Raw genomic sequence first — 24201 nt, forward strand, 5'->3', positions numbered from 1 at the left:
CATAAATTCTGAATTTGATAAAGCAAATTATCTATGGAAGAAAATGGATTCAAAAAGACGTCCAAAAATGTTTATCGCCAGTGATAAAGTTACATAATAGGGATATTCATCAGTTTTTCTTTAGACTATACTTAACTCGTGATTGTCAACTTATTAAGAACTTAAAAAAAAATCGAACAATAATATATTGTTTCTTTTAAAACAAAGAGCAAAATCATAATATTATAACAAAATTTATTAAATCGCTTGTTCAATTTAGAAAATATGTATCCTTTACATATACTTTTCTTGTATGTAATTAAGTTTTTTTTTTTATATAAAAAAATGTAAGCAAATAAATAGAAAATTATAAAATTCGTTAATACATTTCTCACTAATAATTTTTTTTTTTAATTTAAAGTATTAACTTAACCACATTGGGCGTGAATTTTGAGCTATTATCATTTAAAATTAATGAGTTTTTTTTTCATTGGACCAAGTCACATTAAGGCATGCAAGGTATGAATAGTGTTTCTGTTAATAAATATAAACTTTTGAGATGAATTGTTCGTTTTATTAAAAAGAAATGACACATGAAATTAAAAAAAAAACAATCAAATATTAAAACTTTTAATAATCAGGATTTTTGGGCATGTACAAATTGTTATCAATTAAAAAGACAAATTGAAATAAAACATAAAAAAATATATTGCGCGTAGTTTAAATTTTGTTTACTTTAACTGTTCTTGTGAAAAATCTTTAGCTTGTTTCTTTGCCTTAAGTGGTACCGCATCTACTAAAATGTGCAATGCCATTTTAAGACTTTCCTCTGCATGGCCAATCTGGGTACAAGGATAAGAGTAGGCATATTGATTCAGAATCTCACAATAATCTCGATATTTGCTCAACGCAAACTCCCAGTCGTAATTCATTAGACGTTCCATATCTGCTTCATTATTCACATATGGCACTCCTGGTTTAGGTTGCATTTGACTAAACATAGGGTATTCGCCTTCACAAGCTTCACAATTACAAGAGAAGCGGTATTGCATTTGTAGATTTTCAATTCGATCCTTTTTTCGTTGAAGAGCAAAATGATTTCTGAAAAAAAGATCATACATTTTATACTTAGCACCAAGAACATTAATTTAAGTAATCTATTTCTTGAGAACACCAAAAAATAAAATACAAAAAAAAAGAAATTTTTATTCCAAACGGGGAGGTAATTATGTTCAAGCTTTTTGTATACAATCCATCAAACGATATATTATGCTGGTAGGCCAACTTCTTGTTTGTTTTTTTTTTTTGCTCTGAAAAAACATGTAACAAACATAAATACAGGCTTTTGTTCAAAGAGAAATAAACAAACAACGTTTTGAGAAAATGTGTTTATTTTTGTTTGTGTTTTTGCTCTGAAAAAGACATGTTTTGTTGATTTCAAATTGTAACAAATAAAAATAGAGGCTTTTGTTCAAATAGAAATAAACAAGCAATGTATGTAGTTTGAGAAAATGTTATATTTTTCGATCTAACTTAAACTTTAGAAACTTTTATACTTTTTTGAAAACTGCAATACCCGGATAAGTTTTTAGAATAATAAACCAGTGTCACGCCATACACATTTTTTTCGGCATTTTGCTTTGAAATAAAAGTAAGATATTGAGTCTTTATAAAACTTGGCACTGTTAATTTGCAGCAAAAATAAAATATAAAATAAAAAATATTTTCATTAATTATTTGTTTCATATTATTAGGCAATATTTTGGTGAAAGAATTGTAAAATCAATTATGGGTGGAGGAAGCAAAATTCTGTTGCAAAGTAGGTATTTTTCGAAATTTCACAAGAATGCATTTAACTGAAAACCTTAAGAAGTTGTGATGAACAAGTTACCAAATTCTGAGAGCCCTTAATTCCGATTATGAGCATATTTCATTTGATCCATAATTAATTAATGTATTAAATAAGCACTTCCCCTCTAAACATTTTATGTATGCTCTACTCCCGGGTAACAAATGACGATGGGGTTCGATAATGCGAAAAATCTTGTAGTTTGAATGGAGTTGAGTTAGATGAATTTATTCAATTCAACAGAAAATGTATACAACGAGATTTCGTGCGAGTTTATTTTTTTGTTTTGCTTCTAAACGATCGAAGAAAGAATTTTGAAAGGACAATAATGATGCAGGTTTTATGGGTTGTGTAATTTTGCATAATTGTGAGTGTCATTAATATTAGACAAATAATGGCGTTTATTGCGAGTGTGGTTTAACTTTCGATGCGATAAATATTTGTTTCGCTATTATGTGTCTCTTTCGACAAGGATTTTTGCTGTTGAACTAATGAACTTGAGTCCACTCGATAGCAAAATTGTAAAAGAAAAAAATCGAACAATAAAACAAAAAATATCGATCACAATAGACATTCCCAATACCAAAATTGTTTTTCGATGATCGAAAATCAACAACAATCGTCTATCGATACAGATTTACAGTACAAAATTGATCGACTATCGACAAAATCGTCTATCGATAGAGAAACGACAATTGCAATAAGGGCCATTATTCGATGGGACACCCTGACATTGCATTGCACACCCTGACGAGACGCCCTGGTATAATAAATGTATATATAAATATATAGGGCACTTTTGAACAGCAGTTTTAGTTTCGTTGTAATGAATAAATAACACTCAACTTTTTATTAGTTTTTTAATAAGAACATACACAATCTCAAAATTGATTTATTATATCATATTGAAGGAACCAAAAAGTAATGAAAACTCTGAAAAAAATAACCTTTAAATTTAAACTAATAGAGTTTCCGCATACCATCCTGGCTAAAGCCAAGAGTACCCATCTTATAAATAAGATTGGGCTCTATTAGTCCCTACCACTAGAAGAGGTAATTAAAAACGAGATTAGTTAAAACACTTTTAAATATACTATTAATTGTTAATATTTCATATACTTATGATCTTACGTGTATTATTTGTATTAGTTTATATCAATTTTAATAAATTCACACAAATTTTTTTTGAATGTATTTAAATTATTTTCACTCTTCACTCCACTTGGTAAATTATTAAAATAGTTAATGCCATCATAGAAGATTGAACTTTGGGTTTAACCTACAACGCTCTGGTCTGATGTAGGTATACATATAATCACCGTGATTTAGTTTAAAATTTATTAAACATAAACAAAAATTGTATTACGTTTTGAAATCACGCACCAATTTTTTTTTAACTCTTACAACTAAAAAACTGAAATAATGCAAAACCACTATAAAAATCACCTTCCACCTATACTGCCGTGCTAAGCAAAAAGGGCGCATATCCATTTTTGTAGTTTTGAGATAAATGAATTAGTGTTTCTGGATTTCGCACCCTTAAATTAAATATTTTTCAAAATTTAAAAAAATGATATATTCTTTTAAAAAAGTGTATTATTTTATGGCATTCATGATTTTATAATATGTTGTGTGAAGAGAAAATGGACATACGTCCTTTTTGCTTAGTAAAGCACATAAGATGTGCAATGCCGTTCTAAGCAAAAAGGCCGCATATCCACTTTTGTAGTTTTTAGTAAATTGAACTTTATAGTTTCTGGTATCCGCACCTTTAAATTAAATATTTTAATAAATTTTAAAAGAATATGGAGAAACCTGCGCCCTTTTTTAATAAGTAAAACACATAGAGTGCAAATGTGCTCTTCCAGATTCTTAAAAAAAAAAAAACAAACAAACAAAAAAACCATAAAAAATAATAATTCAACATATAACATACTTATGGCAATTTTATTCACTCAAAGTTGAAAACAACTCGAGGATTTTTATTTTCAACTTGAGAATTCGATTTTATTCACTGAAAGTTAACGGTTATAGCTTTGAGTTTTCAAATTTCAAGTTAAATCAACTTTTGATTTTCTCAACTTCCGAAAATATCAGAAGTTTGTCGAGTAAACTTGAGATTTTAATTGAAATGTCATGTTTTAAGTTTTATTTTTGTGTCAAATGTGTGAAAATTAAAAGGAAAAAAAACATAAAAATTGGATTTTAGTTTTTTGGTTGTCTAATGTATAATGAAAATGACGGAACGGATGACCATTGTGTTTAAAAGGAAGCCAAAACAACATCATGCCAAAATAAATATATTTTCGAAAAAGGAATTCAATCGCTTTTTTTCATACATACATATCGTCGGTGAAACCAGAAAAGTGTGTAACTCCAAATTTTCTGAAAATTAGATTTGAATGCCATCTGTTAGACAAACCTAATATCTACCGTTCCTTAAACTCAGAATCCCCTTCAAAGTCATGGTTTTTATTTTATAAGCAAATTAGAAAATGAAAACTCATACAAATGCCTTCAAAAAGATTTTGTTTTTTTGCTCTCCTATAAAATTTGCTAAAATGGAGTTACACACTTTTCTGGTTTCACCGACGATATGTACATTGTACATGGTTGGAAAATTTAAAATAGATAAAAAATGATGTGTGCTAAAAATTCTTGTTTTATCTTGATTTTTTTCTGCCCAAAAAACATTTCCTGTGTTATTTCTTTTCGTGCTCTCGGAAAGTCTACTTTCTTCAGTGCAAATGAGTTCCAAGTTTCCCCCGAGATTATATTGGTTTGATGTAAAAACATGTGCATATCATAATATAGCCATTTAAAGTATGTACATTAGGGTGGACCAAAAAAAATCATTTTTTCATTATTTTAATTTGCTCTACCGATAACTTGTTTTCTCGACACAAAATAATGCTACCCAAATTTTTTCAGAATTTTTCGATGATGTTTAGGGGTTGCGCGTACCCCTTTTATAAAAAAAATAAGCTCTTTTAGTTTTTATTTTTTTTATAGCTTAAATAATTTTTTAATCGAAAAGCTGTTTGAGTAAAAAGTATTGAGTTTCAATAGATCTACTTACATCAATTTTTCTTTTTTCAAAAAAAAAATATTTTTGACTAATTACCAGGCGTTAGAAGTCGAAATTACTGATAAATGCTGGGAAAAAAGCCTTAAAACTATGTTTTACTCTGTTTTATAACGGTTAAAATTATTTTTATCGTATTCCTCATCAAATTTACTATAAAAACAGTGCTTTTATATTGCTCAATTCTTCTTAAATTGATAAAAGAAAAATAATTTTTAAAAAAGATCGTACCAAAACAAGTGAAGGAAAAATGGGGGAGGGTACTATATCTTGGGCGCCGAGATTTGATAACGGTATTTTGTAGAGGAGTTGAATACGATCATTTTTTACTATGGGAGGGGTGGTCTATCTGGCTCCGTTTAGGCGGGAATGGCAATTTTCTAAAAAATGACTTTAAATAATAAAAAAAAATATTAAAAAACAGTGGCAACACTTACAGTTATAAATGATACTTTTTTCAAAAGCTAGAACTGTACACTTTATTCTAATTTTAAAGTGTAGTTATTTCAATCAATTGTTTTTGAAATAATCGATTTAAAATTAAAAAATTGGGAAAAAAAGTTTAAAAAAACACATTAAATACTATTTTTGTCAAGATTGTGGATTACAATACAAAAAATGGCTGATAAAATAAAGTGTCACAATTGATTCCTTATCAAATACTGACGTCCACATGTTTGAACGCTTCCTAGTTTTTGAGAAAATTGAAAAATAAAAAAATTCTTTTTATGGCTGTTTTCGATATTTTTTCCACCATCAAAAAACATATTCGATATTCAATATTATAAGACGCTGCATCATTAACAACATCATTAAAAAATATGGATAGTTTTCAAATTAAAATTTCGGGGAACCAGAAGTACGATCTCGAGTTGGTCTGAGAAAAAAAGAATTTTTTTTATTTTTCAATTTTCTCAAAAAAAATGATCGTATTCAACTCCTCTACAAAATACCGTTATCAAATCTCGGCGCCCAAGATATAGTACCCTCCCCCATTTTTCCTTCACTTGTTTTGGTACGATCTTTTTTAAAAATTATTTTTCTTTTATCAATTTAAGAAGAATTGAGCAATATAAAAGCACTGTTTTTATAGTAAATTTGATGAGGAATACGATAAAAATAATTTTAACCGTTATAAAAAAGAGTAAAACATAGTTTTAAGGCTTTTTTCCCAGCATTTATCAGTAATTTCGACTTCTAACGCCTGGTAATTAGTCAAAAATATTTTTTTTTGAAAAAAGAAAAATTGATGTAAGTAGATCTATTGAAACTCAATACTTTTTACTCAAACAGCTTTTCGATTAAAAAATTATTTAAGCTATAAAAAAAATAAAAACTAAAAGAGCTTATTTTTTTTATAAAAGGGGTACGCGCAACCCCTAAACATCATCGAAAAATTCTGAAAAAATTTGGGTAGCATTATTTTGTGTCGAGAAAACAAGTTATCGGTAGAGCAAATTAAAATAATGAAAAATAATTTTTTTTGGTCCACCCTAATGTACATATAAGAGAATATGAGGCCATTAATTAAAAAAAAAAATCTTTGACACTTAATCGGAATGAAACATTTAAATTTGATTTCAAATTGATTAATGTCGAATTCCTTTCAATTTTTTGAATCGCCTCAAAAACATCGAATTTTTGGTGTTAAAAAGGAACATGAAAACAGACCGAATTCTTTTTGCGATTGTATGTGTGTTATTTGACAACAATTTTTACACGAACGTCAAGCTGAAATCAAAACAATTTCTGCAAAATAAAACAGAGTTCTCTTTGATCAATAATTTTGTTTATTTTCTTCGATAACATAAATTTAATTTAATCAAAATCAATAGGAAATGGGAGATATTATTAAGATCTGAGTGAAGATGAAGTAGATGGTTAATTATTTTGGCCGTATGCTGTGGTTTTACAGAGAAACAATTTCCTGAAGACAATCACTGGAAGAAAATTCACAGTAATTGGGCTTTTTCACAAGAAGTATGTCAGGAAAAAATATATTTTGATCGCACATTGTTTTTTTTTTTATTGATTTCATATTTTTCCGCAATAAAAATACGATAAACGATTATAATTTACACTTTATTTGAAGTTGGTGTCCTCAAATAAACAGACAACACGAAGCAATCTTTCAACTTGACGTTTAAGAAATGCCAAATGTTCCAAGTGTGTGTGCAAATCCGTGTAAATCTTTCAAAAAAGAGGGATTAAAAAAAAATCGAATTCTGCTTCGTTTGAGGCGATTTTTTTTTCTATTGAACATGATTTTCAGAAAAAATTCGCTTCAAGATCGCCGAAAATTCGATTTTTGCATTGAAAGGAATTCGACATAAAATGTCACAAATATCCCAGGGATATTTTCCAAACGGCAAGCTGGCCAACTTTTGGATTGAAACAAGGGAGTTAAGAATAAAATTATTGAATAAAACAATTTTCAAATTGTAATTTAAATCTCGAGTTGGGGTTAACTCTTAAAACAAAATTTGATCCTTTTTGAAAAATTTGATTAAAAAAAAAAAAAAATTAAGTTAAAAAAAAATCCGAAATTAATATTTTAAAAAAATTTTCTTAATTTTTAAATCAAAGTTTTTGATTTTAAGCGCGTATGAACCAACAAAGTTGTGAGATACTAAGTTAAAAAGGACACATTGCGGGTGGCAATGGTGCAGTGGATGTAGTGCTTGACTGCTAGCCTGGAGGTGTGAGTTCGAGCCCTACCTCAGGCAGCATTCTTTTCTTTATCCCCCAGCTTGGAAGCCATCCGTGGGATTATATGAGATAATAATCATCTTATTCTCAATTCACTGTACCAACAAAAAATTCTTTCCTTTCTTTCTATTTCTTCTAACTAGTGCCGTGCAGTATGCATTTAAAAGACCTTAGGTCTTACAGGCATATAGTTAAAATTATTATATTATTATTATACGCAAAGAATTATGACTTATGTGCCTTTTTTGCTTAGTAAATGGTTCATACGCCCTTTTTGCTTAGTATCATGATAGAAAATGGATATGTGCCCTTTTTCATTTGCGGGTTTTTGCTATTTCAAGTTGGAAATGCGATTTTTTAATCGCACCCAAAAATAAAGTACTGCTTAACGTTTTCAAATATGCCACAAACTAATTTTTTGATTTTTGGCTCATACGCCCTTTTTGCTTAGCACGGCAGTATAAATCTGAAAGCCATCTGAGATAACCCAGGAAAGTCATTCAGGTTTTTTGGATATGGTGTTGATGGGTTCAAATATCAAATAACTTCTAAAAAAGATTGATAAACTAAAATTTTATATGCAGTGTCCAAATGTGCCCCGTGTTCAAAAGTACCCCACTCTCCCCTACATATAAAAATTTTAGGTTTTACATCCGGTAGAGAAAGGAAGTCAAATATAAATCTAAAAAAAATAGAAAATTATTTTTCAACCGGATCGCGGCTATCCAACATGCTGCGGCATGTCCCATGTATATAATAACATTATATCATACGATAGTTCTTTGCGAATAAAATAAAAATAAAGAATAGCTTTAGAACTGTAGAAAAAAGACAAATTGTTTTTGTTGAAGCTTTTAAAGAAGAACGTAAGTCGTTAGTAAACTAAATGTGTAATTTCCGTATTTCCGTACTCTTAACCCTTTGTTCCCGGAGTAACTTTTTTTTTAAATTTTTTTCACCAAAAATTACAAAAATCTTGAGAAAAAGTTTTGATATTTTCTAATTACACACGAAAACAAAAAAATAATGATTGAACTAGTAACTACATTGTATAAGGAATGTTTTGAGCTGAGAGTACAAAAGTTGAAGTCAAATTTTTAGTAAAAAAAAACTAAAAGATAAAAATGCGCGTACAAACCAATGTGTTTTACCAAAAAGTCTTATTAAACTAGTATTTACATAGGCGGATTTAGGGGGGGGCACGTGCCCCCCCCCCCCCAGAACTTAAAGTTCATACTTAAAGGAAATCAAACTATAAGAGTTTTAAAAATATATGAATAATAACAGAAAGAACTTGAGTAAAATTCTTGTCTATTTCTGGCTGAAAATGCGAATTTTGTTGATTGTTTCATCCCTTTCCCATGAAAAGCTCCACCTCACAAATAAATAAACGATTTTTCGATTTAAAAAAAAGTGAATTTTCAAAGTGATTTTGGTGAAAAATTTTGATATGGACATCGAATGACATTGAATGATATAAAAAAAATAATTGTACCTATATGCAACTCTATTTTTTCATACAGAGGGGTTAAAAAATTTGCACTTTTTTCGTTGTTTTTTTTCAACATTAGTTTTTTTAAAATAGCGGAACACGTCACAAAATTGCATAAACTATACATTATAGAACTGCAATATATGTAGAACAAACTTGCATTTCAGAAGTTTGCCCAAGTTTGCACCCCGAAAATAAAGACGCCTTGAAAAAAAACTCCTCAAAAGCGACCCTTACTTATAGATTTTTATAAATATTATTTTATTGAGAAAATTTCTCCAGGGATACCTCTAAAAATATGTAAAAATAATAGTGTTCCAAATTTCAAAAGAATCGGTGCAGTAGTTTTGAAGTTATGAGGAGCACCGGCGTTGAAAACATTAGTTGTGGGGATAACGATTTAAAGTTTTGAACTCTGGACTAAAAGACTAAAACGTTCCTAAGGGTAGTATTAAAATACTTATAACTTGGTCAATTTGGCTCCAAGAGACCTACGATTTGAACACAATATTCTTGAGGGTTAAAACAATTTAACCCCTTGTAGCCCCATGTGACATTTCTGTAACAAACCGAAAAAGATTGCATAAAAGCTCTACAAACTATTTTTTTTTCTTTTGAAGCTTCTAATATTATAATCTTTAAGTATTGCTTTATCGAAATAGTACTTCAAATTTCTAATAAATAGCACCAATAGTTTTTAATTGACAGTTAATGTTGAAAGTTGGGCTTTTTTTGAAAATAAGCAAATTTGTATAAAAACTACGAAATTCAGAAAAAAAATAGTTTTTGTTAGTAAACCCCACGGGGTTTTATTTTTGGATTTTAGGAAAGTGCCTAAAAATTAATATTAGATAGTTTTTTGCTTGAATTTTTGAATTTTTATATAAAAATAAATTATTTAAACTTTTTTTTACTCCCAAAATATCGAAATAACTAAGTAAATAATGACTTTATTGAATTTTTAAAAAATACGTGTTTTATTAAAGATAAAGGCCAATCGATTGACTTATTAATTTTTAAATTTACGACCTTGGGTTACAAAAGGTTAATGCAAATAAAAAAAAAAAACTGGGTTTCCCGGCAAAAAAGTAGGATTCAGTTTTTTTGTTATTCTTATAGACCAGTGCCAATCCGGTTTTCAGAGGGCAAAAGTTGAACAAATTATTAGCAGCATAAGGGTGGTGGGAAAATTTAGGATAAATGGTATATGAAAGCGGAAAAATAAATTGCCCACAAAAAAATTAGGGGAAGGGGGGTGGGTGGGCGAAAAAGTGGGGTGGGTGCCAAAAATCATGGTTTTTTACGATTTCTGTCAAAACTAGACGTCCCATCGAAAAAAGTCAAATGCAAAAGTTGTAGGTAGTATAAATGTCTACAACTTTTACTCAAACAATTTTTTTCCATAATTTAAAAAATATTGATAAAAATGCAAAAATACGATTTTTTGATTTTTTATTTTTATCTTTTACAAAAATGGTTGGATTTTAACAAAACTTGGTTAAAAACTACTTTGTTATGTTTTCTATCTATTAAAAATGTTTTTTGAGGAAAAAGTGAATTTTTGGATTTTTGACGAATTTAATTTGAAAAAATAGCCTATTTTTCAATCAAAAAAGTTACCGAAAAAATTTTTGATTTTTGAAAAGTTTGAAATGAAATTATTTACATTAAAACCTATTATTTAGGATTGTGTGGAAAAACTATACTTTTGTTTTAGAAAATATTGAGAAAAATTGAAAAAAACAAAAAAACGATTTTTTAGATCGATTTTTCCATAAATGACAGTAATATTGGCGAGAAATAATTTTCTATAGAAACTAAATTATACTTTTCTAATGTCCTTTGACCTTCTTAATTTGAATCTAGCATTAGAATAGCTCTAACGTGAAAAGTTTTTGAGATATTGAATTTTGAACGTCCAAAACACTATTTTTGTGATTTTTTGCATGGTAATATCTCAAAAACGTGATGTGATAGAATTTTTCTGACTTCGGATTCGAGCTCAGCACACAAAAAACCATTAGAAAAATATACTTTGATTTCTATAAAAAAAAACTTTTTGACTAGTGAATTCGAACAGGGAAGAAAAAATCGAATGCCTTGTTCGAATTCACTAGTCAAAAAGTTTTTTTTATAGAAATCAAAGTATATTTTTCTAATGGTTTTTTGTGTGCTGAGCTCGAATCCGAAGTCAGAAAAATTCTATCACATCACGTTTTTGAGATATTACCATGCAAAACATCACAAAAATAGTGTTTTGGACGTTCAAAATTCAATATCTCAAAAACTTTTCACGTTAGAGCTATTCTAATGCTAGATTCAAATTAAGAAGGTCAAAGGCCATTAGAAAAGTATAATTTAGTTTCTATGGAAAATTATTTTTCGCCAATATTACTGTCATTTACGGAAAAATCGATCTAAAAAATCGTTTTTTTGTTTTTTTCCATTTTTTCTCAATATTTTCTAAAACAAAAGTATAGTTTTTCCACACAATCCTAAATAATAGGTTTCAATGTAAATAATTTCATTTCAAACTTTTCAAAAATCAAAAATTTTTTCGGTAACTTTTTTGATTGAAAAATAGGCTATTTTTTCAAATTAAATTCGTCAAAAATCCAAAAATTCACTTTTTCCTCAAAAAACATTTTTAATAGATAGAAAACATAACAAAATAGTTTTTAACCAAGTTTTGTTAAAATCCAACCATTTTTGTAAAAGATAAAAATAAAAAATCAAAAAATCGTATTTTTGCATTTTTTCCAATATTTTTGAGGTTATAGAAAAAAATTGTTTGAGTAAAAGTTGTAGACATTTATAATACCTACAACTTTTGCATTTGACTTTTTTCGATGGGATGTCTAGTTTTGACAGAAATTGTAAAAAACCATGATTTTTGGCACCCACCCCACTTTTTCGCCCACCCACCCCCTTTCCCCCAATTTTTTTGTGGGCAATTTATTTTTCCCCTTTCATATACCATTTGTGTGGATCAGAATCAAAACCCATTATATCCACTTTTCAAAAAAAATGACTTAGGTATGAGGTTTTGTTCTTATTATTCAAATGCATACGTGAGCCAAATTTGAATCCCAAATTGTATTTTATGGCTAAGATATCAGACCACAAAATATGTAGAAAATAGCAAAATCCATACATTTTTTGATTTTCTAATTTTGTTTTTCTCGATTTACTCGAAATCTCTGAAAGTGGATAAAATGGGTTTTGATTCTAATCCTCACATTTATCCTAAATTTTCCCGTCACCCATATGCTGCTAATAATTTTTTTATTTTCAAAAATTATTGGCACTGGTCTATTAGGAACTTTAATATTTATTAGAATGAAGTCTTTAGTATTTGACTAAAAACTACTAGGTCATTAACTAATGGTATAATTATGTCCATAATATTGCAAAATTTTATACAAAATCAATTAAAAAACGTAAACATTTTTTTTTTTCAAAATTTCATCTTTAAAACTTAATTTCTCAAAATCTATTTGGTGAAACAACTTAAGTCAAAAAATTAAACAAAGAATAGATTACTTACTTTAATATAGCACAGAATTGTACGTGCATTTTCTGATTTTTTATATTTTTTTTCTTCCGGCTAATCCAGGAGTAAGAGGGTTAGCACTTAAGTGGCTTTTACTGTAACAAGAAAATGAAAATTTTTCCTTCCGAATAACTTTTTGGTCATTTGGTACCTATTTGATGTGGGAAATGTGCCTAAATATTTTTGGCCAGGTTTTAGACCACTGTGGGTCGTTAAAATTTTCTGCTTGTTAGTCAGTCGTATGGTACTTCACTTTATTTCTAACTGTTATTGCTGTTGATTTTGCCAATCCGTCCCTTGTGCCCCCCCCCAGAAAAAAATCCTGGATCCGCCCCTGAGTATTTAGATTGGAAAAGAAAATTTTCTGATGAAAAACATGTTTACATTATTCCATAGATTGAAGAACAATTATAATCATTCTCTTTCAGTGTTACAGTTATTTTATTTTATAGCTCTAAGCGTAAGGCTACTTGAAAAATTGAGAAAACCCTCACAAATCCTGCATTTCTCTAACTAAACATTAACTTTTATACATATTTTAAATTTTTTGTTGGTCGTGCTACTCATAATGCAATAGCTCATGCAACAATTTTCAAATTTTGGTTATTGCAATAAAAAATAAAAAATAATTAATAGGTGGTTTCATGGTGAAACCACTAGGAAGCAAAGGGTTAATATAAAAGTTACATGTTTTTTTTTTTTTTTTTAAGTATAAGAACCCAGTTTTGTATGATTTTTCGAAAAGTTCTCGGTGGTTTGTAACAAATTTTGCCAACTATTTTGAACTTATGCTAGTATAATCTTAAAGCGTATCATAAAAGAAAAATATTTGTTTACCCGTAATTATCATAGAGAATCCCATTAGATGCAATCGGTCGCAAAACAAACAAAATGGCTTGAGTTCCTTTATAGATCCGTATTGTATTGGGGGCACACGAATGATTAAGCAAACTGAAAAACGCATAAGCCCCACCCGCGAATGTCTGATCGTCCTTAGTCTCGTTCACCTGCTCAACCAAGTCTATCCCATGCATATTCGAAGGTGATGTTTGCAAATGTCTAAAAAGCAACTCTGTGAAGAAATTCTCTCCTTGCAGACCGCCTAGAAATTCTTTTAACGATGTATGCTCAATAACGAACCTCTTCAATACGGCACACACAACAGCCCGCTGGAAGAGATCACTTGTACTTCGATGCTCTTGATTCGTTACTAAACCATGTATCGCTCGATAGTGTTCGCGAGGCGTCAAATTCGATTGGTCAATAGTAAATGCTGATTGGTTCTGGTTAATAGGGTCTGCGCAGAATGTCATGCATTCCTCGATATTTGGAAAGATACTTAGGGCAGTCAAACAAGTTCGCAGAGCGATTTGATGGATCTTATTGAACATAGTGAAGATGAAGTCTATAATGGGGCATTCGTATTTGTGGAAGGTATCGTGTGCCTCTTGACGGCACGTCTCACTGCAAAACATCGCACTGGTGCAATTCTCACAGGGAATAAGAGTCAGATAGTTCTCTCGCTTGCAATTTGCACATCGAATGTATCGCATTGGGGCGAGTAAGGACGATGCAAATGGTTCCTCGAATGCTACCACATCGCCAACAGCAAGATCGCGATTAGTGCAAATGTAGCGACCCATTTCCTTGCTACAGCGCAACTCAAGGCACTCAGCAATGGATGGAATGACCGGATGGCGATCATAGGTCATTCCGAACGTATACGGTACAATCTCAGGTTCTTGTGTGTCCTGCAGTTGAAAGCAATCCTTTTCCCTTTTGTCCAGCTTATGCTGTAGACGCTTGGGATAGTTGGCTTTTCTTGCCATTTCAATGTTTTCCAAGCATTCGCGATACTTTTTCCATTCAAAGAGGACCGCCGAGCGATTAGCATAACCGATTGATATATTCTCAGAGTTTAATTCGGAGAAACAAATACTCTTGTTGTAGAGCTCTAGTGCATGAAAGTAGTTGCGTTGTTTGAGGGAGAATTGTTTGTTGCCAAGCATGCGAAATTCTTCGGAACGCTTGTTGCATTTAGGAGCGCGAAGTGTGCAATTAATTTTAATTTTATCAAAATATTTAAAATCATGTAAGGTATTTTCGACGAATTTGACTTTAGCATTATTGTCGGGGAGGGAATTAAATTTTCCAGAGGCAATGCCGATTAGCTTCCAATCGGCAAGCTTCCTAACCAAATCGTCGCTTACTTCGTAGACATCCATGGCTGGGATGGTGGTGTTTTTGTATGTTCTTTTGATAGAAATTTGAGGGGTTGAAAATTTGTTGTGTTTTATATTTGTGGCAGCAACCACTTTAAGCGGTAATATTATTTAAAAGGAAACGAAGTGCAAATTAAGAAGTTGAACTTATTTTAGAATAGAAAATGAAAAGCAATAGCAACCGTATACTTTATTAAAATCGCGAAAACTATTTTCCCCATGTGGGGTTATGGTAGCTAAGGAATTTTTGACAGTTTGGATAAAAAAAGACAAAAATAAACATAAACGAGTCTCGAACAGAGTACATGTCAAATTTTTCTAGCAAAATGAAGGTCGTGTTCTTCTAAAGCCCATATGACACTATAGCTGTTTTTTTGCTAGCCCATTTTAAACAAGTGATGACACAATCATAAAAATTTGGGCCCTATTTCGTACGAAACGAAAGGCAAAACACAAAACAACAATAGTCACGACATAGAGCGATTGTGGTGGATTTAATGCTTTCTCATTTTCAAATCTGCGACATAAAGAGTGTGTTTCTTTATTTTTTCCGGATAAATTTATTATTTTAGAGCGAGCAGCGTACCAGACTTGAATATGAATGAAGATTTATAATATAGGTCGTTTCAAATCAAAAGTCCTATGGAAAATTGAGCAAAAATAAAAAAAACTCATTCGCTTACTGGAAGGAAGCATTTATTTTATTCACATTTTTCCAGTCTGTCAAGCATTTTCATTCAGAAATGTTTCAAGGCGAGAAAATTTTGTTTATAGAAACAAACGAATGTGAGAAAATGATTTTTGTGTCGATTCACATTATTTTTGTTCCGATTTGCGTGTTTCATGCGAGAAATTTCTCGATGCGAGAGTTACAGAACGTAGGCACTGACTTTTTCTAAAATTACGATAAAATAATGAAGAAGAGTTCTTGATATCCCTATTTTAATTAATTGATCCGTCTGTGAGATTCACTGGGTTAGCCTCAGAAAGTGGAGGCAAGTCTCCCGGGCTTGCATCATTCCATATCCGCGGACAATACAAAAAAACATATAGTTATTAAGTTATTTATCATTTGAAGGCAGTTGGGATAACTTTGCCAAAGATATTGTTATAGGACTAGGTGAAGATGGACCAGAAATGTCCAGTTTATATGATAGCAATTTATAACTTAAAATTCTTTTCACATCTTTTCATTTGTATAATTGGGCAGTAAAAATCTTATTTTTATTTTTCAATTATTTTGGAGTCGTCACCATAGAAATCATTAATAAACAAATTCAGATTTGTTGTTATTTTTGAGTTGATTTGTCGCAATGAGCCAATAAAATTGAGTTTTTTGTTTATTTGTTCTCAATTTTATTGGAAGGCAAAAAAAAACTCTGAGTCAGGACTTTTGATTTGAAACGACCTATAATATGGTTAGTTGAGAGAGGGAATGAAAGTTTTGAGTGTTTTCAGTTTTTTGTCTCGTCGGGTCTTTTTTTTGTTCGGAGTTTTTTTTCAGCCGGTTTTTGTTCGTTTTTTTCGAAAAAAAACGGGTTAAACCGGGAGAACAAAAGAACCGGAAAAACCGGTTGACCGAAGCAAAAAAACCGAAACCGGTTTAAACCGGCCGGTTTTTCCCATCCCTGATTTTTTATCTATCAAAAGAATAATTATCTTGAACAATGAAATACCCAAAATACCTCAAAACAAATTTGGGCTATAAAAAGAGCCCAACTATAGATGGGCTGTCATACTGAAAATGATGTCGGCAAAAAAAAGATAGCCCAATTTCCGATAGGTAGCTCAATATGGCAAGCCTAATTTGACTTTGAAGCCTTGTACGCAGCTCACGCTAAATTTTAGCTCCCATACAAATTATCGAAAATTTTTATCCGAGCTAAAATGGATCCCATACAAATTATCGATAACTTGTATAGGAATTTTATCCCGAATAAAATTTAGCGCTAGCTGCGTACCAGGCTTGACTTTGAACTTTTACGACGATGCAAAACTTGTGCATTTCGTAGAAATCGGAGAAAATTTTGTTACGATCGGTTATGAGAATAGGGCTGCATAATTTAAGATGTTATAACAGTGTTTGTTCTTTCTTTAAATATATTTTTTTTATATCCAAACACCAAATTGGGAGTAGATTTTTTGGTTTGAATCTCATAGTTAAGCATTTCTTCCCGGTTTTTTTTTTATAGAATTCGGAGACTGTTTTACAGCTACATCTTAAGTTTTGATTTTTTTTTTTTATTAACAGTTTTGGTGTTCTATTTATGCTGAATCGAATTAGCCTTTATTTATTAAAATAGGGTAGAAATTTTAGAAGCTATGATTTTTTTTACTCGATAAAAAATTTCAATTTATTGGGACAGTGAAGAAATGAAATACTAGTTTCCCCCTTGTTAGAAAATTTGTTAAGGTCTTAAAATTTAGAAGAAATGCTTTTCTTTGTAACTACGTTTGAAAAATTTTGATATCTTTTTTAATTGCTTTGATATAAATTTTTAAACATTTTTCATTTTTTCTTGCCCATGATAACACAGGCCCACAAAAAAAGTAACAGTACTTTTTACCTGCATACTTTTCTTTATCTATTTCGTCGTGCTGGATGTGAATCTGAAATCAATTTTGCCAAAACCTACTCAAAATTTTTAGTAAATTGTAAACTGGGTTTTTTATTAAGTAGCACAATGTTAATTAGCTAATTAGAAATAAATAAAATTCCATTCATACTAAAAATAAATCTTTTATGAAACATTTACGGCCGATTTCTTCACGGAGTCTCAGCGCTAATACCGTTCCTAGTCCTAGTTAGTACTCAAATCAGAACCAACTTATTTCTTCACCCAAGTACTAGGTCCTAAAACTGTTAACCCTTTCGAACCCAAGCTATGAAAATCAATATTAAAAAATGTTTTTTCGGTATTATCGGGTCAAAAACTTCACAACTAAGAAATATGAATAGCAAAAAGTTATTTTCCAAAATGATAAATAGCAAAACTAATGTGTTTACATGTAAGTAACATGCACTGCCTATGACCACCAAAAAAAGTCGGAGAACTAAGAAAATAACTTTTTATGAAACTATAATGTATGCTACTTCTTCTAAGCAAAAAAACAAAACACTTTCTGCATTAACATTTTTTATATCTTTTTCTCAAAATTATGACCTTATATAAAAAAAAAATTTTTTTGCAAACAAAAAAAAATGTGAATTTCAGTCCCTTTCTCGATTAAAAAAAAATTAAAGGTATGCTATTTGACTAACTTTTTGTAATAATCCAGTAACTAGGCATTATTATCTTTCAATTAAGCCATTGTAACCTAAAAAATTGTTTAATTTAATATTTTTTACGAATTTTTAAAAAATGTTACATGAGAGTAACGCTGGGTCCGAAAGGGTTAATTGAGGACCGAGTACTAGTTAGGACTTGGTCTTAGCTAGCTTCTCAAAATCGGCTAGTACCCGGTTATTATACCAATCGTTAGTACTCAAATCGGTACCAAGTGATTTCTTCACATTCACAAAAGTACTAAGCCCTAGTACTGTTGTTTAGCTTGACAAGTGCTTTTTTTGTGATTTTAATGATTTTTTAAAATTTACCAAAAATACCTAAATTAAAAAGAACAATGTCGGAACGGGAAGAATGGACAAAAGAAGACTTCTTGATGAAGAAGTACCAAAAAAGTATATCGACTTTGTTCGATCTTTCTAAAAGTGAAAACCAAGTCAAGAAAGATGGTGAATAGACGTTCTGCATTTCCATTTCTCAAGGCCCGACAATGCTGGAGGCCTTTACACTCATACCTGATATATCCCTAGAGCTGGCAATGAATTTCTAACGTCCAGAAAACATTACAATAGCAATTCAGTTTTTGAATTCTGTATGTATTGTAATGTTTTATTTCGGGTTCACAATAAAACTTATTTCGTTTTTTTATTTTCCACTTTTACTGTCCGTTCAAATAAGAACACACTTTATTTCAACTCAATTTACTTTTATTATTCGCTTAAACAAACACACTTTATTTACTACTAACAATTTCCAACACTTTATTTCACTTTGTACTGTACTCTTTCACTTTCAAGATTAAACTGTATCCGGTCGGTGTTTACGCTGCCCTTTTATACCGGAATTTCGAGATTCGAGAATGTCTTCGAAGGTTCTCGTCTTTGCTTCTCGAAACTTCCTTTCCAAGAGGGGGCGCTTCATACTTCCAGTCTAGTTGGATATTTGTGGATGTGTTCAGAGGGTAGGTAGTTTCTTGATTACACTGGTCAACAAGGTTTTTGCCACAAGAACCAAAATATACTTTTCTAGTAGTTTTTGGGGTGCTGAAGTCGAATCTGAAGTCAGAAAAATTTGATTGGCCTTCATTTTTGAAATATAACCGTTAGAAAATGTCAAAAAACGTAATTTTGGCTGTTTTCGAGGTTATGTTTTTATGTGGAGTAATTAATTGGGAATACATTTGTAACGGTGCTTTTAAGAGCTAGTTTTATTCTTTCAAAAAATGTTTTAATCTTTCCGATATCTCTTTTATAACCCGAGATATTTAAAATTTAAGTAGCGGTCTTTGAATCAGGAACAACACTGGCCAACCAAATTACACTTTTTTTGCCACAAGAATCAAAATATACTTTTCTGAAGGTTTTTGGGTTGCTGAACTCGAATCCACAATCAGAAAAATTCTATTAGCCTTCGTTCTTAAAATATTACCGTTATAAAATGCAAAAAAGGTTTTTTTTTATAACGGTTATATTTCAAGAACGGAGGCTAATAGAATTTTTCCAATTGCGGATTTGAGTTCAGCAACTCGAAAACCTTCAGAAAAGTATATTTTGGTTCTTGTGGCAAAAATTCTGTGACCAGTGACTTAAACTTTAGATTAAGTTTAGTTTCTCTTTGACTTATTAAATGAAACTTAAGATATCTCGAGCAATAAAAGAGATATCGGGAAAATTTAAACAGTTTTTGAAAGAAGAATATATGTTCTTATAATAACCGTTACAAATTTGTTTTTAATGAATTACCCCACATAAAAACAGAATCTCGAAAACAGCCAAAATGACGTTTTTTTTTGCATTTTATAACGGTAATATTTAAAAAACGGAGGCCAATCAAATTTTTCTGACTTCAGATTCGGATTCAGCACCTCAAAAACTACTAGAAAAGTATATTTTGGTTCTTGTGGCAAAAAAAAGTTAAATTTTGTTGACCAGTGTTATTAAAAAGGTCCGTTCACATTTCTACCTTTGCAGTAGTAGGTAGTGTGTTCAGACTTTTATCTTAAAAGTAGTTCAGTAATTCATCGTTACAGTATTATGGAATAAAAAAAAAAAATTGTTGGCACAATAGATTAGTAAAACCATGGCCTATATAAATATAAATGGAGCCACAAATGTTAGAACATTCGCTCAAAGAAGAATCTTTCGAGTCCATTTTTTGGGAGGAGGGCGACAATTCTTGAATCGAAAGCTATGGTATCACAAAATAATATGTTATATTTACAAATAGTTATGGAGGCTATGTGTAAACTCGTCTAAAAGTCGTGGTAAAGCCTGAACTACATCAAAACACAAAGTACGAAAAGTAAACAAAGCTCAAAATATAAGAATCACATGTATATATTTACCTGATATCTATTGGAAAAAATCAACTAAAAAAGCTCTTTTGTTTTTAATGTTTTGAAATTTCAAATAAAACTCCAACTCCATTTAAGTCGAATTGTCACAGGATACGAAAATTGGTTCGAGTTAGAAGGAAATTCGACTAAGAGGAATCTATTTAATCTTTTTGCTGCAGGCGGTTTCATTAAAAACGGTAAAAAAAAAATTGAGTTAGAGGAAAATTTGACCTAAAGGAAGTACGACTTATAGGAAATCGACTGTATTTGAAATTTCAATTGTTTGTCAAAAGAGCTTTTTTTCGCAAAATGACAGGAACTATGTGATCGAAGAGCTACCTTACCCCCGGAAAGGATATAAAATATTGTTTTAGTGTATTTGTTTTTAAAACCTTGTGAAAATTGAAAGCTTGGTCTTGTGCAAGATTTTTGAATCGAATACTTTTTTAAAATGAAAGAGAGATATACAAACAAGTTACTAGGGGGAAGAAGAAAAAACATCGTGTTTACTTTTTTGTACTTTTTTGACTTTGTGTTTTGATGTAGTTCAGGCTTAAGACATACACACAAAAATAAAAATGCGCTTTAAAAATTATTACATATTTTATTGGGTGCGTTCACGTACCGATCTAAGGGTATCCGGATGCCTTTGTGTTGTTGTAATCCCATATAAAATCTCAGCTGATCGGACACGTGTTGATAGGCAAAAAAATCCAAAGGTATCCTAAAAATTTCTGGATTCTCGTGTATCTTATGTGAGATTTCATGAACAGCTGATCCGTGTTCACAAACGTATCGGATACTTAGGTATCTTGGATAGGGTACGCACCCATTGAAATGTAGATACAAAAATCTATACGCAAACTGTCTGTTTTATTTTTTAACTGAATATGATTACCCTCCCGTTAGGCGACTGGTGGTTCATCCGTTGCTAGCCCAAATTATTGAGGAAATTCCACATTTCATTTTTGATTGTGACATTTTTTGATTAAACTTTAATTTCTTTTCTTGTTGGGTCTTCTTAAGCTTTATAATATTTCTTTTTTTTAATATTTCTTCAATGGTGATTGCATTAGGGGTATTCACGATCCGATGCAACTGGTCTTGTATCATTGCAAAAGTGCGAAAGTGTAAAATCTTACAACACTACAACAACAAAATATACGGATTAAAATTTTACAACAGTCTTGCACTTTTGCTATACCCTAGACCTATTGCAAAATAAAAATACAATAGAGTAAAATTATTTTTGACAGATGGGAGCTCACCGTCGTCGCGTCGCCCATGATAAACAGTTTGTCTTTTTTATTCTGTTCATTATGGTTGTCGGCTTGTCGGTACTCATGTCCCGTAATTTATTTTCATTTGATGTAAAATAATTTGTGAAAATTAATTAACCCGAACAAAACAAAGAATTAAATTATAAAAAATGGAAAAAAAGAAGAAGCAACAGTGGAGGAACAACCCTGTTAAAAAAAAAACATCATGGATTTCATTCATGCATCAATATTTACTATATATCAGAAAAGGGGCGTTCACGATCTATTGTAAAAAAATAAAATTTTACATTTTTACTAGGCCTGTTGCACCAGATCGTGAATACCCCTATTAATTTAAAGTTTTTTGTCTATTTTGTTTTGTTTAATTTGCTGAAATATCAAAATAAAATATTTCAAACCTCAAAATATTGTCAAAATGACAGTTAGACCAGTTTTATACGAATTATTTCTTAGGACCGCGTTGTGAACTTAGATCAGGTAATAACTTTTTGTTAGGACCGAGTACTGGTGCTAGGTAGAGTTGGGCACTTTAGTTCATTTGAGTGATCGATCACTTTAGTTCAAATCACGCTGATGAACTAGTTCTGAACTAGTTCATTTTAGTTCAATTTATTTTAATCACTCCGGTTTTGTTAGAATTAAAAACAAAATTAGTTTGTAAACTGTATCCAAATTTATGTAAAATTGACGCATTCTACATAATAAAACAAATACAACCTAAAAATAACAGATATGTACATATTTTATTTTCTATAAAAATTCTTAATTTCGTTCATATACTCTTGCTGAGCTTTCTGGTTCCTGACAAAAGTCTAGAAGAAGTACGTTTTGCTTTCATTAAATAGAAATCATAGTAATGCAAGGACCAAGATGCTACTTATTTTTTGTTCTTGCTCAGAAATAAGAGTAAGGGGTGCTTGAAGAAGAAACGCTGATACTGGCACAAGCGACCTTTTGTTTTACACCTAAATCTTGAGGTAGAGCAGAGGAACTGATTTCTCTCAACAAAGAATTGGATGCAATTTCATATGCACTTTGGTTTTTGTACCCCTTCTTTAAACGTCTATCGGGTTAAAAGGGCGCTGTTGACGCATAAGACAAGGAGACAAGGACCAAATTTGAAAATTCCCTATACAGATGGGACTTCCTTTCACCCAAAAAATATATTAAAAAAATGATAATGTAAGGTGGGCGCAAGCTATTTTGTAATGTCATATTACGACTGCTTTATGTTGCTGTTTAGTTTTTTGAAACAAATCTTTTTCGCTATTCGCGAACTAAATTCAACTAAGTAAGTGAACTAAGTTCACTAGTTCACCAAGATGAACTAGTTCATTGAACTAGTTCGTTCGCGAACTACACAAGCCTAGTGCTAGGACCTGGTCCAGCTAGACCAGGTACTAGGCTGAATTAGGACTCATGGGAAGAAATTGGCCGTTAGAGTTTTACTTAAAATAATTTTCAACATCAAAGCTCTTTTTATGTTTAACTTAAAATATTTTTGCTATTTTTGTTTGCTCGCAGCTGTATCTACAGCCCTAGCGAGACATCCGTTGCACCGGAAATTTGTTGGATTTCATACGAATCGGAGATTTTTACTTGTCAGAGGATCGATAAATTAAAAATAACATGTTCTAGTTTAATCATTTATCGATGTCAAAGTAGAAAAAATAGTATTTTTAAATTTCTTGATTTAATGCAGTGTAGTTTTTTTTTTACCAAAACCACATATTTTCTTAGAGGATAATATATGGAGTGCTTGTTCCTATACCTATTACATTGTAACGCCATATGCATGGATAGGGGTCGCTGCCTTCGTTTTTCAATGAGAGTCCGGTTCCGCAGCTGTAAATAAACACGCTTGTTGATGACAGCCATCAAATGAAAATAAAATGGAGGCATGCACTCATCGAAAAACTTCAAGAAACTACAGCCCTCTATAAAAGCTTCAAGGAACTAACAGCACAAGCACTCCAGATATTATATCCTCTAAGCATATTTTATATATCGTTGAAAAGGGGCGAGTTCATAAATGCAGGACTGCAGCAGTTCTGCAAACAGAACTTCCATTTATTCAGCCAAGAACTGTCTGTTGAAAAATGTATTCAACTTATGAGAACTACTGTCTTTGTTTCTAAGGTCGTGTGTGAATTGCGTTAAATAGTTAAATTCGTGTTAAATTTTTCACACTATTGAGGTGAACAAAAAAATTTCCAAAAAAAAAATGTACAGCCATATTTATAAAAGAATTTTAAAGGTTGTTTAACGTTAAACAACTTCTAAATAGCTTTTAAGTTCAAAATGTGTATTTATAAAGAATTTACACATTTAAGAAACGTTGCTTAGCGATTGCTTAACTTAAACGACATTCACCGCGTTTAGAGCTTGCTTAGAGCCATTTTAAAGCCAG

The 24201-nt window shown here is 30.8% G+C and overlaps 1 protein-coding gene across 1 annotated transcript; it reads right to left on the minus strand.

Moving 5' to 3' along the window:
- Window positions 1-217: 217 nt before the first annotated feature.
- On the minus strand, window positions 218-15143 carry LOC129918821 (SET and MYND domain-containing protein 4). The gene is made up of 2 exons (XM_055999564.1): window positions 13505-15143; window positions 218-1080 (listed from the first exon to the last, which is right to left on the minus strand). The coding sequence occupies exons 1-2, from the start codon at window positions 14890-14892 to the stop codon at window positions 711-713; spliced, it is 1758 nt and encodes a 585-aa protein (XP_055855539.1). The 5' UTR covers window positions 14893-15143; the 3' UTR covers window positions 218-710.
- Between the last annotated feature and the right edge of the window lie 9058 nt (window positions 15144-24201).

The sequence above is a fragment of the Episyrphus balteatus genome, chromosome 4 (assembly GCF_945859705.1).
Source record: "Episyrphus balteatus chromosome 4, idEpiBalt1.1, whole genome shotgun sequence".
Classification (NCBI taxonomy): Eukaryota; Metazoa; Arthropoda; class Insecta; order Diptera; family Syrphidae; genus Episyrphus; species Episyrphus balteatus.